Below are 19,404 nucleotides of genomic sequence, written 5' to 3'. Positions count from 1 at the left end.
GTTAATATTTTTGTTAAAGTCGTGGTTAAAGGCATGTCAGAGAAATGTGCTCAGTATCTGTACACTGATGCATAAGATCATAAGAAATAGGAGCAGGAGTAGGCCATACAGCTCCTCAAGGCTGTTGCACAATTCAATGAGATCATGGCTGAACGTCTATATCAACGTCACTTTCCTGGCCTACCCCCATATCGCTAGATTCTCTAAGTGCCCAAAAATCTATCGACCTCAATCTTGTAGTTACTTATCAACTGAGCATCCACTGCCCTCTGGAATAAGGAATTCCAAAGATTCACAACTCTCTGAAGAAATTTCTCCTTATCTCAGTCCTAAATGGTCAACCCCTTATCTTGAAACTATGACCCCTAGTTCTGGACTTTCCAGCTGGGAGAAACAGCCTGTTAGCATCTACTCTGTCAAGTCCTCTAAGAGTTTTGTATGTTTCATCTTTTATTCTTTTAAACTCCAGGGAATATAGGCCAATTCTACTTAACTTCTTCTCATAGAACATCCCTCACATCCCAGGAATCAAACTAGTGAACCTTTGCACCACCGCCAAGGCAAGTAGATCCTTCCTTAGGTATGGAGACCAAAATTGTACACAATATTCCAGGCATGGTCTCACCAAAGTCCTATATAATTGCAGTAAGACTTCCTTACTCTTGTACTTCAAGTTCTCTGCAATAAAGGCTAACATAATATTTGCCTTCAAAATTGTTTGCTGTACCTGCATGTTAACTTTCTGTGATTCGTGTACGCAGACCCTCAAATCCCTCTGCATACCAACATTTACTGGTGTCTCATCATTAAAAAATATTCTGCTTTTCCATTCTTTCTACCCAGGTGGATATTTTCACATTTCCCCCCATTATATTCCATCTGCCACTTTCTTGCCCAATCGCTTAACTGTTTAAATCCCTTTGCAGCCTCTTTGTGCCCTTCTCACAGCTTACTTTCCAATCTAGCTTTGTACCGTCAGCAAACTTGGTTATATTACACCTCATCTAAGTCATTGATATAGATTGTAAATAGCTGAGGCCCAAGCACCGATCCTTGTAGTACCCCATTTTTACACACTTGCCATCGCAAAAATGACCTGTTTATTCCTAGTCTTTGTTTTTTGTCCATTAACCAATCTCAATCCATGCTAATATTTTATCCCCAGTCTCATGAGCTCCAATCTAGTGTAACAGCCTCATGTGTAGCACCTAATAAATGCTTTCTGAAAATCCAATAAAACTGGTAATCTCTAGGATTGAAAATATTGAACTTGGGTACTATTTGTTTTAATCACAGTTTTTTTTGCTTTGGTGCAAATAAAGAAAGCTTTATAACAATCAGAATGTTGAATGAAACATTTTCTAAGACAAACACATTCAAGCAGTGTTACAGGAATGCATAAGCGCTGATTTTAACCTAACCCACCTTGCAGAAATGGGATGAGATCAGATAGAATGCTCACTTTACACCCTGCCCAATTTTACTTCCTATTGACTTCAAACCGGAATAAAACTGGACCAAGTTTTAAATGGGTGTCTGGTCCATGCCACCTATTCAACTCTGCTGGTCAAGTTAAAATCAGTGCTTTGACGTTTGGGAACCAAGACTGGCAAAAAGGTTCCTTTTCATTGCAATGGGACCCTGCAAAATTAGGGAGGACTTGTTTCAGGTTTGTGAAGCCAAGAACTCCCTTAATAATTTGGCCTGCTCTTCTTACTAAAATAAAGGCCAATGCATCTGAACAACATTTCGGAAAACTTAGTTTTAATTTTGTGGAGCATCTTGATTTTTGAAACAGCTCTCATACCAAGGTACTTAAATAATCTCAAATCACGTGGATTAATTCCTGGGTTGTGATTAGCCTGGCACGTGGTATGCCATTTTCACAGGAAAAAATGTAAATTTAACTTGTTATGCATTTAATGAATTTTATAATTTTATGGAGGATATACAAAAGAATTATTTTCATCAATTTCTAAAACTCTATGATACAGCAGAATTAGTAAAAGGGTATTTTACATTTGTAACCTCATGTGTGACCTCATTCATTCTGTGCTAATGGAGTTAAATTGGTCTTGGGTGGTAGTGCAACATGGGTGCCAGTGAATAATCAAACCTTTTTTAAAGCCTGCCCGATTTTCCTTTCCATTCCATTGTGCTCCCTCCAAGACCAATTTCATCCCTAATGTCTCTGAATCTATTTTGAGTCTATTAATGCAAATACAGTGAATAGCTTCTATCATATTAATTAAAAAGAGACATTAGCTGCTGGCTGAAGAACACTTTTAGCTATATTTAGCTGAGGGTTTGCAGGTAGAGAAGTGCAACTGTTGAAGTAGCATATAGAGCTTTCCTGTTCTTGTGTTCAGTGGTTTTCTTATTTTGCCTTAAAGTTATTCTAGAGAGAAAAAGAACTGACTACAATGAAGAAGTACCCATCAAGAAGCAGTTTGCACATGCAAGGAGGTTCACCAGTCTAAGCAGAAGCTTTGATCCATTTACAACCAACCTGCCTTGGCATCAACGGCAGGAACATGGTAAGTGGATATATAGAGATCAGCGAAGATCAGTGTGATTAATGGGAATCAGGACATGTTTACAATATTTTACACAGAGTCTTATTATTTCTGATCAGTGCCTCCTGTGGCATGAGCCATATGTAAATGAAAGAATACAAGTTTGTAAGAATGGACATGTTTTCTGTAATGAGAAGCTTTTTATGTTGTCTGATGCAACATAAATGAGATGTGTGGAGTTGATTGAAGATCTCAAACAGGTCTATTAAACAGCTAAACCATTATACAGTGCAGAGCTACCTGTTTATACGACTTGCCTCGAAATTTTGCAGTAGCAGAGTGACACTGGCTCTGAGTCACATGACTGTGACCTGGTACTTTGCTCATTAGCATACTAAGATTTTAAAGGGACATCACTCTTAAAGGCACTCACACAACATCCCCTTTCTTTCCAAAGATAAGTCTCATATGCTAAAAGTAAAAACGCATAACATTAGATCACATCAAAATTATTTACACTGCATATAGATTAGAACATTTACTCAAAAGTCCATATATCGTCTCGGTGTGCGCGGGGAACTTGCATCTCATCTGTTGCTGTTCTTTCTGAAGTTTCTCTCTCTCCGCATTCAGTTTCTGTTGCTCTGCCTTCAGCCTGCTAACATACTCTGTTGCTTTTCTCAAGATGATCACTTTTGTGGTCTAGTCATTCTTGGAAAGTTCCATCACCTCATTTCAAAGAGCCAACAGACAATGCTTCAACTCATTCCTCCTCTTCCTCCTCAGGACATTGCATGTCCTTCGCCTCTCCTCATCCTCCACGTCTGAAGACTTGGGGCTGAAGGTCAAGGACTTGTTAGGGGAAGAGTACTTGGTCTGATGGAGATCCCTGTTTATTCTGGCTCATAGTGGTGCTGGTGGTTCTCTAGATAGCAGAAGTGAAGGCGCGGTATATTTGTGCTGTTGCTGGGTTTCCAGACTGCACCGTGTGATGCTAGTCAGAGTCTGCGAAAGGGTTCTGGTCCTTGGAGCTTTCCCCTTGGCAATGCTCTCATGGATAGTTATGATATTGAGGTCTCTGCATGCTGGTAGTCCTGCCATTGGTGATCTGTTCGTGTCTACCAGGTAGAACGTTTGTGGTTTGCATGCCGACTTTCCATAACTGCATTGCAGTGTTAATGTGCCACTGCAAGGGATGGGTGACCCATTGTATGCAGATAACTTGGCAGTTGTCAGTTATATCATTGATTTCCAATGACTCCGGTATATATCCTTCAGGACTTGGACTGGTAGGATATTTGCACTGGCTCCGGTGTCAATCTTGACCTTGAATGTATGTTTTCCAGCTTTCTTTGGGCACATGATGTTGACAGTGGTGAAAACTTCCATTTGTTTGACTTCATCGACAAGATATGTCAGGTTCACAACGTGGAATGCTTGTTCGTCTTCTCGCTGAGAATTACTTCTCTCTGAGTCTTGTCTCAGGTCCGTTTTGCTATGGACTTCATATATCGGCTTGCGTTTATACAGGTCTCTGGCGCTTGCCTTGCTGCTGTCGCCAAGTTGTCTGTTTGCCTGTGTCCTGCCGTGACTTCTGGCTGCGTCTTTGGATTCCTGCATAGGCGGGCCCAGTGCCCTTTTGCACTGCACGCCTTGCACAGGTCTTGAAATGCAGGGCAATTTTTCCGTGAGGGGGACAGACCGCACTTAACACACATAACAAACTTCATTGTTTGAGTATGTCCAAGTTGTAAATTATTTTATCATCTTCTGTGGGTGCTCTCATGACTGAAGAGTCCAATGCGGGATTGGCGTGGATGTCCATAGAACTGGCAGTTCATATTGTTGTTGGTGCTTGGGGAAACTTCTGCTGCTGCACCACCTCTGGCCTTCCTGAGCATATTGGATGTTGTGAGTTTGACATAGATGGTCCTTGAAACATGCTGAACCAGATTTCAGTGCTTGCCTCCATGTGGGCCGGTTGGCTGCAGTGAGAGGTGGTCTGCAATGCAGAGGTTTATAAGGCTCTTTTTTAGGGTGTCCTTATATCACTTGTACTGACCACCTTGATGTTGTTTGCCCTGAGATAGTTCGCCATAGAAGATCTGCTTGGGGATTCTGTAATTATCCATGAGGGAACTTGATTTAATTTATTAGATATCTTTCTTTCTTTTGGGACTCCTTATCTTGAGAGACAATGGATACGCGCCTGGAGGTGGTCAGTGGTTTGTGAAGCAGCGCCTGGAGTGGCTATAAAGGCCAATTCTAGAGTGACAGGCTCTGCCACAGGTGCTGCAGAGAAATTTGTTTGTCGAGGCTGTTACACAGTTGGCTCTCCCCTTGCGCCTCTGTCTTTTTTCCTGCCAACTACTAAGTCTCTTCGACTCGCCACACTTTAGCCCCGCCTTTACGGCTGCCCGCCAGCTCTGGCGAACGCTGGCAACTGACTCCCACGACTTGTGATCAATGTCACAGGATTTCATGTCGCGTTTGCAGACGTCTTTAAAGCGGAGACGTGGACGGCCGGTGGGTCTGATACCAGTGGCGAGCTCGCTGTACAATGTGTCTTTGGGGATCCTGCCATCTTCCATGCGGCTCACATGGCCAAGCCATCTCAAGCGCCGCTGACTCAGTAGTGTGTACAAGCTGGGGATGTTGGCTGCCTCAAGGACTTCTGTGTTGGACATACAGTCCTGCCACCTGATGCCAAGTATTCTCCAGAGGCAGCGAAGATAGAATGAATTGAGACATCGCTCTTGGCTGGCATACGTTGTCCAGGCCTCGCTGCCATAGAGCAAGGTACTGAGGACACAGGCCTGATACACTCGGACTTTTGTGTTCCGTGTCAGTGCGCCATTTTCCCACACTCTCTTGGCCAGTCTGGACATAGCAGTGGAAGCCTTACCCATGCGCTTGTTGATTTCTGCATCGAGAGACAGGTTACTGGTGATAGTTGAGCCTAGGTAGGTGAACTCTTGAACCACTTCCAGAGCGTGGTCACCAATATTGATGGATGGAGCATTTCTGACGCCCTGCCCCATGATATTCGTTTTTTTGAGGCTGATGGTTAGGCCAAATTCATTGCAGGCAGCCGCAAACCTGTCGATGAGACTCTGCAGGCACTCTTCAGTGTGAGATGTTAAAGCAGCATCGTCAGCAAAGAGGAGTTCCCTGATGAGGACTTTCCGTACTTTGGACTTCGCTCTTAGATGGGCAAGGTTGAACAACTTACCCCCTGATCTTGTGTGGAGGAAAATTCCTTCTTCAGAGGACTTGAACGCATGTGAAAGCAGCAGGGAGAAGAAAATCCCAAAAAGTGTGGGTGCGAGAACACAGCCCTGTTTCACGCCACTCAGGATAGTAAAGGGCTCTGATGAGGAGCCACCATGTTGAATTGTGCCTTTCATATTGTCATGGAATGAGGTGATGATACTTAGTAGCTTTGGTGGACATCCGATCTTTTCTAGTAGTCTGAAGAGACCACGTCTGCTGACGAGGTCAAAGGCTTTGGTGAGATCAATGAAAGCAATGTAGAGGGGCATCTGTTGTTCACGGCATTTCTCCTGTATCTGACGAAGGGAGAACAGCATGTCAACGGTCGATCTCTCTGCACGAAAGCCACACTGTGCCTCAGGGTAGACGCGCTCGGCCAGCTTCTGGAGCCTGTTCAGCGCGACTCGAGCAAAGACTTTCCCCACTATGCTGAGCAGGGAGATTCCACGGTAGTTGTTGCAGTCACCGCGGTCACCTGTGTTTTTATAGAGGGTGATGATATTGGCATCGTGCATGTCCTGTGGTACTGCTCCCTCGTCCCAGCACGGGCAAAGCAGTTCATGTAGTGCTGAGAGTATAGCAGGCTTGGCACTCTTGATTATTTCAGGGGTAATGCTGTCCTTCCCAGGGGCTTTTCCACTGGCTAGAGAATCAATGGCATCACTGAGTTCCGATTTGGTTGGCTGTATGTCCAGCTCATCCATTACTGGTAGAGGCTGGGCTGCATTGAGGGCAGTCTCAGTGACAGCATTCTCCCTGGAGTACAGTTCTAGGTAGTGCTCAACCCAGCGGTCCATTTGTTTGTGTTGGTCAGTGATTATGTCCCCTGATTTAGATTTGATGGGAGCGATCTTCTTGATGGTTGGCCCAAGAGCTCTCTTCATGCCATCATACATTCCTCTGATGTTTCCGGTGTCTGAGGCCAGCTGAATATGACTGCATAGGTGTTGCCAGTAGTCGTTTGCGCAGCGCCTGGCTGTTCTTTGTGCAGTGCTTCTGGCTGCTTTAAGTGCTGCGGATGTTAAATCGCTGGGGGCTTTCTTGTAGTTCAACAGTGCAATGCGCTTAGTGGCTGTGACAGGTTCCAGCTCTTCATTATGAGTTTAGATATCATTAATGCTATTACTGTGTAGATTACTGCACTTGAAGACTGGGTCTCGTTGTAATATTGTGCAATGTCTAAATTTGTCTGCAATCAAACTTACAGAACTTCAAAAAAATGAAGTTGCTATTATTTTGCTATTTTACGATGCTTAAAATTGACAAACATTCATATTTTCCTTGAACTCATTTAAAGATGGCATGGTTGAAGGTGAGATATTGTGGCTTTGAAACTTGCATCCATATTGCTTAGTTATGTCTCTTTTAATGTAATATATTGTCCTTATTTTCCAATATAAAACATTTTGGTGATAGGCTCTGAATTGTGTTGTGCATACTGAACCTTTATAAAGACCTGGTTAGGCCCCAGCTAGAGTATTTCATACAGTTGTGGCCACCACACTTTTGGAAGGCTGTGATGGTCCTTGAGAGGGTGCAGAGAAGATTTACCAGGAGGATGAGGGAATTTAGCTACAAGATTAGGCTGGAGAAACTGGGTTGTTCTCCTTGGACCAAAGGAAATTGAGGAGAGATCTGATAGAGGTGTGCAAGATTATGACAGGTTTAGATAAGGTAGGCAAAGAAAAGCTGTTCTCATTAGCTAATGGTACAAGGACTAAGGGACACAGATTTAAGGTTTTAGGCAAGAGATACAGAGAGATGTAAGGAAGAATTTTTTTTATACAGCAAGTGTTAATGACCTGGAACTCGCTGCCTTCTCGGAACTTGATGGAAGTGGAGATGATCAATGATTTCAAAAGGAAATTGAATAGGCACTTGAGGGAAATAAACTTGTAGTGCTATGGGGAAAGAGCTGGGGAATGAGGCTGATTGGAGTGCTCTCAAGAGAGCCAACATGGACACGATGGGCTGAATGGCCTCCTTTGGTGCCGTAGTGACTCTCTAACTCTATGAAAATATTGTAGGTTCTTGTGCATTGGAAGCAAATTGACATAGCATGAGCAGTGTGACACTTTATGTAGTTTGTCAAAATTGGTTGGATATCTGAACTGAGTATGGGTTGAATCTAAAGGTTCCTATGGTATAGCTTGAGAACTAGTGGTTATTAATAGCTTGATTAATAGTTAATTCTGTTGGCTTTTATCTTCTATAGACATAATAGTCGCATGCTTTGTATATTCCGTAGTTCATTGGGTACATTCTACCCACATATGATTATCTAATATTATACTGACGATAGCATATACATTTTCATAATAAAGGCTTATGCTTTTTAGTTCGATTCTTGCAAGTTGTACAAAGCTACAGTCAAAGCTTCACTTTCTTTCTGAATGAGTTCTCTGTGTCCTAATGATAGACTCACCCTTTCCTCATCTAAAAGATACTCTTCTCCAATACAACTGTTGCCGGTTACTAAACATTATTATGCAGCATTTTGCTTTATAACTATTAGCGCTCACAGTTATTTAAGCTGCAAATCAGACAGCAACTTACAGCAACTGCACATGCACAGATAAACATGGAATTCAGAAGGTTGCTGTCTGAGTTACCCTTCTATTCCAGAAGCTTTGCTACACCAGTATCATACCCAAAGACTCACATTAAAACACATGGGGCTAGATTTTGTTCTCCCCAGGCGTCGGGTTCCGTGATGGGGTGGGCCTGAAGCTGGCTCCAGATAAGGCCTGCCACAGACCTCCATGACAGGAGGGCCCAGCCTGATCCTCCCAACAGCAGCGAGGCTCCGTGGTGGCTACCCCCCGCCACCCCCCACTGCTGGGCAACAGAACCACAATTTACATATTCATATGAATAAAACAAATAAATTTACATAGACTTACCTGCAATCTTGAGGGCCCGCTGTGATCTTTGGTGCGGCGGCCGGCACTCCCACACCTTCAGGTCCCTGTCCAGGGAAACGCAGCGCCACACTGGTGAGGAGAGGTGAGGAGGTAAGTCTTTCAGTGCGTGGTCGGGGGAATGGGGCCAAATATACATATTGGGTGTAGGGCATGGTGGGAAGGGTTGAATCTTAAACTTTGTGCAGTTTCGGGGGAAAGGTCAGATGTAAAAGTTAAGTGTTTTTGGGGGAAAGGGCAAATAGTTATCGTAATTGTTATTGGAAGGGTTGGAAAGGGGCGCTCGAAGTTAAAAAATTTAAATTGGGCGACAGGGCTTGCTGCTGTTTAAAAATGGCGCCAGCACCTGTGCATAGGCAGCTGATGCCATTTCCGGGGTTGGACAGCCGCGCCCTTCACAAGAATGGGGGGTGTGGGCTGCCCTGGCTATTCAAATGAGCCACCGTGGCTCTTTGGTGTACAGCCCGCATGGGCAGACTGCTATTTTTTGAGCTCACCGTCGAAATCAGAGGCGGGCTCCTAAAATCCAGCCTATGGAATGCGTGAATTTGCTGCACTTACCCTCTGGGCCCCCACTAAGTTCACCAGAAAACAATTAGAGCTTGTTCATTCTAGTATAGATAGATTTTAACACTGTGGTAAGTATAAGTTACTGCCAAATAATCTTGCAGGCACTGAAAATTAACTTTTATACAAGTGTAGAGTCTCATTTCTTCAGATGTTAATTACTGTTGCAGATTTAAAAAATATTTCTTTTATATCGCTCTCTTAATGCTATCTTTCTTTCCCTCTCTTTTTTTTTAGTCTCTGTATATGATTTGGCATTGAATGAATTATTCCAATTTACACTTACTGGCTTAGACTCTCCACTGCTCATTAAGAATTCTTCAATCTGATTTGTTAAGAAGATACACAGTTGTTTGCCCTGTTAACACAGATCCATGATCCCCTGTGGAGGACGCTAAACTGAAATGGATTTCTAGGTTTCAGGTCATGACCTTTCATCAGAACTGGCAAAAGTTAGAAATGTAATAGGTTTTAAGCAAGTGAAATGGGGGAGGGGGGAAGAAGTACAAAAGAAAAGGTCTGTGCTAGGATGCCAGCCGATGGATAAAAAAGTAATCATTCAGCATAGCACGTGTTCATGACGGCACAATTCAGGAACTTAGAGAGCTTTGGAAAATTATGATTAACTCATTTGCAATTTCCTCACCTATTTCTTTTAATACCCTGGGGTGGAAAACATCAGATTCTCAAGATTTATTTATCTTAAGTCCTATTCTTCCTCCTTTACCTTTTTATAGCTATATTATGTCCAAATATGTTCCTTCCCTGACATATTTTGGCCTCTTCCTCTACCATGAAATAAAAATAGAGGTAAGAACATTTCCAGGGAACTATAGACAAATTGGGCTTGATTTTAAGAGCCTGCTGCCAATTTTGGCAGCGAGCTCAAAAAATGGCAGCTTGCATGCACCAGTCTTGAGGGGGCTGTGCGGAGGGTGAGCTGTCCAACCCCAGCAATGGTGTCAGCTGCCTGTATACAGGCGCTGGCGCCATTTTTAAAGGGGAGCCAGCCCTGCCGGTCAATTTGAATTTTTAAAGATACACCACCCCCCCAAATTTATTCAATAAATTTCTAACGCCCCTTTCCAACCCCCCAATAACAATTGCATTAACTACTTACCCTTCCCCCCAAAATAATTACTTTTTATATCTGACCTTCCCCCTCACCGACTGCACAAAGTTTAAAGTTTCCGACATCCCCTACACCCGTTAAGCTTATTTGACCCCATAGCCCCCTCCCGCACAGAAAATGTTAACTCCTCCCCCCACAACCAGTGTCACGCTGGCTTTCCTCGGATGGGGAATTGAAGGCGTGTGAGTGCCGGCTACCACGCCGAAGATCACCGCCGGCCCAGAAGATTAAAGGTAAGTTCATTTAAATTTATGTATGTTATTAATTTGCATATTGAAATCCAGGTCCCATTGCCCAACGGTGGGGGCTGCCATGGAGCCTTGCCGCCACTGGGAGGATTGGGCCGGGCCCTCCCAGCGTCAGTTTCCATGGCGGACCGCTGCCAGCCACATCTTCTGGCCCCCACTGCCACGGAGCTCCACATCGAGGGCTTGGTAAAATCCGGCCCATTAGTTTAATGTCAGTCATCGGAAAAATAAGGGAATCCTTCCTCAAAGATGTAATAGAAAACATCTAGAAACTGAAGATATAATAAAGAGTAGTCAGCATGGATTTCAAAAAGGAAGACGATGCTTGACCAACTTTATTGAATTCTTTATAGCAGTAACTAAAAGGGTAGATCAGGGCAATGCGTTAGACACAAAATATTTAGATTTCCAAAAGGCCTTCAGTGAGATACCATAAAATAGACTCATAAATAATGTCAGAACATATGGGGCTGAATTTTACCAGCCCCTTGACGCCACGGGTCGCAGCGCAGAGGCTGGTAAAATACTGTGGGGAGAGGCCCACGATGTTGATAAGGGCCCGCCGCATATTACCAGCGGTGGGGGGACCTCCGTGTGGCTCCCCACACCCCGGCACGCCTGGCGATGGGCCCTTCATCTCCATATGCAGATTGCCAATAAATATATTCAATATCAATAACCTGCCGTCCCATGCTATTTTACGGCCTCCGTTTGGCCTTCACATGGAGTTCCGAGGCGAGAACCTTGTGGGGAGGAGGGATTAATAAAAATTGCAGGGCGGGAATGGTGAAGGAGTGGGGAAATCAATTTTTATTGAATGTGGGGAGAGTGGGAAGGTGTTAAAGGGCAAAAGATTGTAAGTTGGGGGCAAAAGTTCGGGTATTTGAAAAATCAATTGAGGGTCATTTCGGGCAATGAAATGACCATTGGGGGAGTTGGGGATGGGCCTCCATCACTTATTTTTGTATTTAATAAAAATCAATTATGTTCGGCCTTTAAAAATTAAAATTAATTGTAAGGGCTTAAAGCCTTTTAAAAATGGTGCTGGCGCCTGTGCGATGGCGCCAGACACCATTGCCAGGGATGTGGCGGCTGCCCCCACGTGTCATCGGGGGTGGGCGCTCTGCCCCCACTATTTAAATGAGCCCCCATGTGAAATATCGCGGGGGCTGCTCGGTGTCAGCTAAATGCGAGCACCCCATTGAGTTTAAAGGGTGCTGCCGTGGAGCCCATGGAGTCAGGAGACAAGTAGCAGAGTTGATAGCAATCTGGCTACAAATCAGAAAGCAGAAAGTTGGGGTTAAAGGTAATTATGCAGGGCTGAATTTTACAGCTCCCCACCCCCACTCATGACGTCAGGGGTCATGGTGGGGGTGGGGGAGTGCAGAAAATGCCTCTGGCAGAGGGCCACCACGGGCCTTAACGCCAGGATTGCCCAGCCCAATATTTCCGGTAGCGGTGAAGCCTCGTGGCGGCCCCCCCCCCCCGCCACTCGTCGATGGGACCAAAATTTACATATATAAATAGGTTTAACTAAAGGAATTAATTACCTCCTCATCTCTGCCTTCTGTCCTGCTGCAATATTGGTGCTGGTGGCCGGCACTCCAGCGCCTTCAGATTCCCGTCCGCGGAACCGAGGCGTAACACTGGTGGGGAGGGGTGCAGGTACGTTTTTCAGTGCTGGAGGGAGGGGAGCAGCATCAAACTGATCTCATTGGTTTAGGAGATGATGGGAAGGGTTAGTGTTTAAGTTTATGTACTTGAGGGGGTAGGTCAGGTGGGCAGGGAAAGTGTTTTTTGGGAGAAGAGGGCAAGTAATGCATTGCATGGTTATTGGGGAGTGGGTGGGAGAGGGGCAACTTAAATGTTTTTAACATTTTTGAAACCTGTTTCTTTAAATATTGAAATAAATGGAAGGGCTCGAAGTCCTTTAAAAATGGCATCAGTGTCTGCGCAAAGGCTGCTGATGCCATTGCCAGGGGCAGACTGCCTGCCCACTCCGTGTCTTCGGGGTGGGTGGTCTGCCCCGGCCATGTAATTGAGCCGCTGCGCTGAATAACGCTGCGGCTAAGACTTGTGGTCCGTGCGGGCAGACTGCCATTGTAAAAGGCAGCCCGCAGACTGGTAAAATGTTGGAAGTGGTGTTCCATAAAGATTGCTGCTTGGACCACTGCCATTCACAATTTGCATAAATAATTTGGTAGGAAGAATAGGGAGGCCAAATAGTCCTTGGAAAATAAATCTATAAATAGGGTAGAGGAGCAGAGGGATTTTAGAGTACAGATGCACAGAGCACTACAAGTAGCAGGTTAGTAAGGCTGTAAACATTCAAACAAAGCATTGGGGTTTATCTCTAAAGGGATAGAACTGAAAAGTAGACAAGTTATGTTAAACTTGTTTAAAACCTTGGTTGGACTACACATGCAGTACTGTTCTGGTCTCCATATTGTAAAAAGGATATAGAAGCAATGGAGAAGATGCAAAAAATATTTTCTGGAATGATACCAGAACTAAGAGGTTACACATATCAGGAAAGATTGAACAGGATGGGACTCTTTTCTCTTATAGTTGAAGCAAATAGCATAGATGCATTCAAGGATAAGCTAGATAAGCACATGAGGGAGCAGGAAATAAAACGATATGTTGATATAGTTAGACGAAGAGGCCCCGGAGGAGACGTGTGGAACATAAACACCGACATGGGTCAAATGGTGTGTTTTTGTGCTGTAGGTGCCATGTAATACTATGTAATGCTCGAGTCGCTCTAAACAGGCTCCAGAAGCTGGCCGAGCGTGTCTACCCTGAGGCACAGTGTGGCTTTCGTGCAGAGAGATCGACCGTTGACATGCTGTTCTCCCTTCGTCAGATACAGGAGAAATGCCGTGAACAACAGATGGCCCTCTACATTGCTTTCATTGATCTCACCAAAGCCTTTGACCTCGTCAGCAGACGTGGTCTCTTCAGACTACTAGAAAAGATTGGATGCCCACCAAAGCTACTAAGTATCATCACCTCATTCCATGACAACATGAAAGGCACAATTCAACATGGTGGCTCCTCATCAGAGCCCTTTCCTATCCTGAGTGGCGTGAAACAGGGCTGTGTTCTCGCACCCACACTTTTTGGGATTTTCTTCTCCCTGCTGCTTTCACATGCGTTCAAGTCCTCTGAAGAAGGAATTTTCCTCCACACAAGATCGGGGGGCAGGTTGTTCAACCTTGCCCGTCTAAGAGCGAAGTCCAAAGTACGGAAAGTCCTCATCAGGGAACTCCTCTTTGCTGACGATGCTGCTTTAACATCTCACACTGAAGAGTGCCTGCAGAGTCTCATCGACAGGTTTGCGGCTGCCTGCAATGAATTTGGCCTAACCATCAACCTCAAGAAAACAAACATCATGGCGCAGGACGTCAGAAATGCTCCATCCATCAATATTGGCGACCACGCTCTGGAAGTGGTTCAAGAGTTCACCTACCTAGGCTCAACTATCACCAGTAACCTGTCTCTCGATGCAGAAATCAACAAGCGCATGGGAAAGGCTTCCACTGCTATGTCCAGACTGGCCAAGAGAGTGTGGGAAAATGGCGCACTGACACGGAACACAAAAGTCCGAGTGTATCAAGCCTGTGTCCTCAGTACCTTGCTCTATGGCAGCGAGGCCTGGACAATGTATGTCAGCCATGAGTGACGTCTCAATTCATTCCATCTTCGCTGCCTCTGGAGAATACTTGGCATCAGGTGACAGGACCGTATCTCCAACACAGAAGTCCTCGAGGCGGCCAACATCCCCAGCTTATACACACTACTAAGTCAGCGGCGCTTGAGATGGCTTGGCCATGTGAGCCGCATGGAAGATGGCAGGATCCCCAAAGACACATTGTCCAGCGAGCTCGCCACTGGTATCAGACCCACTGACCGTCCATGTCTCCGCTTTAAAGACGTCTGCAAACGCGACATGAAATCCTGTGACATTGATCACAAGTCGTGGGAGTCAGTTGCCAGTGTTCGCCAGAGCTGGTGGGCAGCCATAAAGACGGGGCTAAAGTGTGGCGAGTCGAAGAGACTTAGTAGTTGGCAGGAAAAAAGACAGAGGCGCAAGGGGAGAGCAAACTGTTTAACAGCCCCGACAAACAAATTTTTCTGCAGCACCTTTGGAAGAGCCTGTCACTCTAGAATTGGCCTTTATAGCCACTCCAGGCGCTGCTCCACACACCACTGACCACCTCCATGCGCTTACCCATTGTCTCTCGAGATAAGGAGGCCAAAGATATGTAATATTAATTTAACAAGTCTGCTATTTCCTTATTGTTCATTATAGTCTTGTCTGCCTCTATCTTTAATGGGCTCACATTTTTGCATTTACCTTTACTACTCTTAATATATTTATAAAATACATTTCTATTGTTAGCATTGATATGTCTTGCAAGTTTGTTTTTCATATTCCCTTTTACTTATTACTTTCTTCATTTCCTTGGTTACTTTTAATTACTCTCCCAGTTTGCTGGATTTCCACTTTACCTTAGATTTATTTATGCCTTTTTTTTTACTGGATGCTGCCTCTTACCTCATTTGTTGGCCAAAGTTGCTTAACTGCAATAGATTCAAATATGAGACTAATCCTTACTTGAAGTCTTATTCTATGATAAGGAAGAATGATAATGCACTCAGACATTTTGGGCTGCATTTTCCCGATCTTGTGGAAGCATGTTAGGAGGCAGTACTAGGAGCAAATTGCAAAATAGTGGGTCAGGTCGACTACCTGACATGTTCCCGCCCCCCAAGCGATCTTGTCAGAGGCAGGATCAATGTGGCAGATGCTATCCACCCGGCAGCGATGAGTGACCAATTCGACCCCTTAATGGACCAATTGGTAGAATATTGATGGTGCCGCCGGGATCTTCCCAATGGTGAACGTTCCCCCTGCTGAGACTAGAGCCTAGCAGGCAACTGCAGGCGGCCTCTGGGTGGCAGGCCGGGAAAGCCATCGATTCGCCACCCAATCACCACATCATGGATCTGTTGGGATGCGCCGGACTCAGCTGTGGCCACAAGCCATCCTGTGGAGGGGTTCCCTCTCCATAATGATGGCCTGACAACTGTGGCCTTTTGCAATTTTTTATTTTTTTCAATGCTACAAAGTGTGCCTCCATTTTGAAGTGCCCTTGTGGTCTCTTGCCAGCCTCAGCAGTGCCCTTCACTCCTGATGTGGGCTAATGGCCAGACACCACAGTAAGCTGTCCTATTGGGCCTTCAACTTCCATGGTCCACCTACTGTCCTTAATTGGACAGGGGTCCCAGATATAGCTTCTTAATTGGGCGTCTCTGGGAAAATTACGACCAACGTCCCACCATGGCCACTTCCAGGTCCCCGACCCAGAACTGGATGCAGTACTTTTCTGTGAATCACGTAATTAGAGCAAATAATCATTCCAATGTAGATGAAGGTCAGACAGATTCTCTTGCAATTTCTTTTGCTGAGTTAGGGATAGTCTGACCCACAGCCAGTTGAGACAGCGGGTGTGTGATATGTTTAAAGACAAGCTTTACTTTATATAAAGTGGAACACCTTAATATGCTTTTCTATGGTCCACTGGTGTTAGTCATGTCAGGAAATGAGAGCAGAAAGGGGGCAGAGATCGATGGAAAAGATTTGAAAGGTGTGAAAATGACCTTCCGTCAAATTCAGCACCATCTTAAATTAGAGAAACAAAATTACCATAAGAGACATTGGCTGGATACATTCTATTAAATGGTGAGACCTTTAAATGTGATCGTAAAGACTTCTTTTGTGACTGTGAACTACTATGTGAAACAGGGTAAGTTAAATCATTACCTGGTGCACATTAAATAATTCAAAAATAATAATACTGCATACTTTTTTTAATCTCTATGGGCACCAAAAATTTGTCTTTTGTTTCTAGATACAGCCCTCAAAAAATAAATATGCAGGAAGTAAAGTGAAAGGGCCACATGCTCATTCTCAGTGGCAAATTTTTGTCCAGTGTGAAAGAAAGGTTACATGTTTATTTTTTCTATCGTTACTTTTCCTATATGCAAGTTGCCTGCTCCCCACCTAATTGTTTCCTAGATCCTTCTCCTTACAGGGCTGAAGTTTGTTTCTGGCTTTCTTTGTTCACGACTATCCTATCCCTCTGCATAATTAAGATCTGTCTTTTTTCGCCTGTATTGTAAATATCATCTTTTTAGTGTTCTTTTGGTTTCCTGGGGAGGAACTTGTCATTCTGGACACCTGAAGAGTCTTTCTGTCATACATTACGACAGTGACTACATTTCAAAAGTACTTCACTGGCTGTAAAGTGCTTTGGAACATCCTGTGATTGTGAAAGGCACTATATAAATACAAGTCTTTATTTCAGAGTATAATGCCCTTTTTTCAAACATCATCAGGCTCTCATTTAAACTCATTTTCTTATGACAGAGAAGGAACTGTGATAAAAAAAAAAATCCCACAACTTCTTTGTTGGAGCCAGACTCTAAAGTATTAGTTTAGTTATAGATTGGAAAGATGAACCAGAATAGATAATTTATCTAATTAAAAAAAAAGTGGCTTTCTGGTGTTGCTGATGGCAAGGCAGAGGATATGCTGTTTTATGAGGACAGGAGTGTTAACCAGGAACACATACAATGTATTATAGAATCATAGATTTCCTGTGAGACTGCTCACAGTCTATAAAAAATGAAAACTTAGAAATGACAGTAAGTTCCACTTTGCAACAGAACCAAGGGGTGCATTTTAAGGAGCCCTCGATGTTGGGATCCGTGGTCATGGGGGCCTGAAGTTGGCCCAGGATGAGGCCCGCCACAGACCTCGACACCAGCAGGGCCTGGCCCGATACTCCCAGCAGCGGCGGGGCACCATGGTGGCCACCGCCCACCCCCACCCTTGCTGCTCAGCGACGGGAGCACAATCACCATATCCAAATAAAATACATTAATAGATTTGCATGTACTTCCCATTAATTTTGATGTCCCACTGTGATCTTTGGTCTGGCGGCTGACACTCCCACACCTTTGGATCCCCGTCCGGGGAAATGAGGCACAACACTGGTGGGGAGTGGGGAGGAGGTAAGTTTCTCAGTGCAGAAGGGTGGGGGTGGGGGGACGGGGTCAAATTAACATCATGGGTGTAGCGAATGGTGGGAAGGGTTGAAGTTTAAAGTTTGTGCAGTTGTGGGGGAACGTCAGATGGTAAAGCTAAGTGTTTTGGTGGGGCAAAGGGAAAATAATTAATTTAATCGTTATGGGCGGGGGGGGGTTTAGGAGGGAGCAAAAGAGATGTTCTTATTTAATTTCATTTAATCTTTCTTTAAATATTTAAATATGCCGGTAGGGCTGACAACCCTTTAAAAATGGCATCACGCCTGCACACAGGCAGCTGATGCCATTGCCAGGGATGGACAGCCTGCCCCCTCCATGTGATCGGGGGGGGGGTGGGGGGCAGCCCACCACAGCTATTTAAATGAGCCGCCATGCTTGGAATCGCGGTGAGCTTATAAAATCCAGCCAAGGTGTGGCAGGACTTCCATCCGCATCTTTGCCTTGGCTCCGACTCCATCCCAAACCCAAGGAATGAGGTCAAATGGATAGGGGGACTGCCAAATTCCAGAACAGCTCTGTGTTGCAATGTCTAGACTGGCTCAAGGGTAGAAAGAGAAATATGTTCCCGATCATTCCTCCTTTGCCATTGTGTTGGTCTCTAAATGGTTATTGACCTCTCTGAGTTTGATTCCCAATTGTGGGGTCTACCTACAATAATTATAAGGCAAGGATGCCTGTGGAAGAAGTGCTCCCAGTCAGAACTTCTCAGCGAAGCCAAACGGGGCAGAAACATATTTTTAAAGCCTAAGGTATAGTTACTTTTTCTATTCAAGCTGCCCCTCCGCACCTACTTGTTTCCTTGATGCTACTCTTGACGGGAGCCAGTTATTTTTCTGGTTGACTTTGTTTACAACTGACCAAGTCCGCTTCTTAATTTTTTTTTCCTTGTCTTGTTTTTACAATCTTTTCTGGTGTTCTTTTTGTGGGGGAAAACTTGCCTTAGTGGGAAAATAGATAGCAATGCTGCTTAATTTTGTTTTTAAATTGTAAAGTAGCATATTTGGGAAAACATGCCAGCGCTGCCTGTATCCCATGAATGAATAAAAAAGTGAAATGAATTATATACTAAATAGTAAGAGAATTTCTGCTTATCGCACTGACCAAATTGTGAACCTTACTCTCACCTGGCTCAGACTGCATTAAAGATGCGAGATGAGTCACCTGTTGGATCCCTACCACACAGAGGGAGCCTGCCATTTTTATAAAAGGTTCTACATAAGTGATTGTCTATTTTATTCATGGTCATTCAAAGCAACTTCACAAAATCTTTGGAGTGTTTTGATTGATTGTTTCGTGCAACTTGTGAGTTCAGGATTGGTAACATTTTTTAAAAATGAAATCATTCTGTTGCTTAATTGCTTCTTATTGCTATTGTTCTTAGGAGTTTGCTCATTTTGACTTGTATATTCCAGGTTCAGTTCAGTTGTTGCAGTTTTATGAATATGAAGTTCAAGCCAATTTGGTGTAGTGTTGATGAAACATTTTGCATTAAAAAGATGTGCATCAAGATCTGATGCCCAAGTGTGATTCTGTGGTATAAGAAAGGTCACTTGTATATATTCAAATAGATTAACGACTAACCTCTTCACACTGAGGACCAACACACTAGAACCTTACCTAAAACAATACAT

General features: G+C 44.3%; 1 protein-coding gene across 17 annotated transcripts in view; it reads left to right on the top strand.

The window, feature by feature from the left end:
• Nucleotides 1-19,404, top strand: part of LOC137345926 (histone deacetylase 9-like) — a 1,063,883-nt gene that overhangs the window by 242,389 nt on the left and 802,090 nt on the right. For 13 of the 17 annotated variants that reach the window (XR_010968622.1, XR_010968626.1, XM_068009206.1 and 10 more), the window contains one exon: nt 2,394-2,537. The exons of 2 other annotated variants lie outside the window; for them this stretch is intronic. Coding sequence is in view for 12 of the 15 variants with exons in the window: in XM_068009206.1 (XP_067865307.1) it covers nt 2,394-2,537 (144 nt within the window). In the remaining 3 variants the exon portion in view is untranslated. Of the gene's footprint in view, nt 1-2,393; nt 2,538-16,371; nt 16,471-19,404 lie in introns of those variants that run through there. 2 more of the 17 variants (XM_068009261.1, XM_068009229.1) reach the window with 2 other exon arrangements.

Source organism: Heterodontus francisci, chromosome 2 (assembly GCF_036365525.1).
Source record: "Heterodontus francisci isolate sHetFra1 chromosome 2, sHetFra1.hap1, whole genome shotgun sequence".
Taxonomy (NCBI): Eukaryota; Metazoa; Chordata; class Chondrichthyes; order Heterodontiformes; family Heterodontidae; genus Heterodontus; species Heterodontus francisci.
The sequence above is the reverse complement of the archived record's forward strand: the minus strand, read 5'-3'. Positions and strand labels throughout refer to the sequence as shown.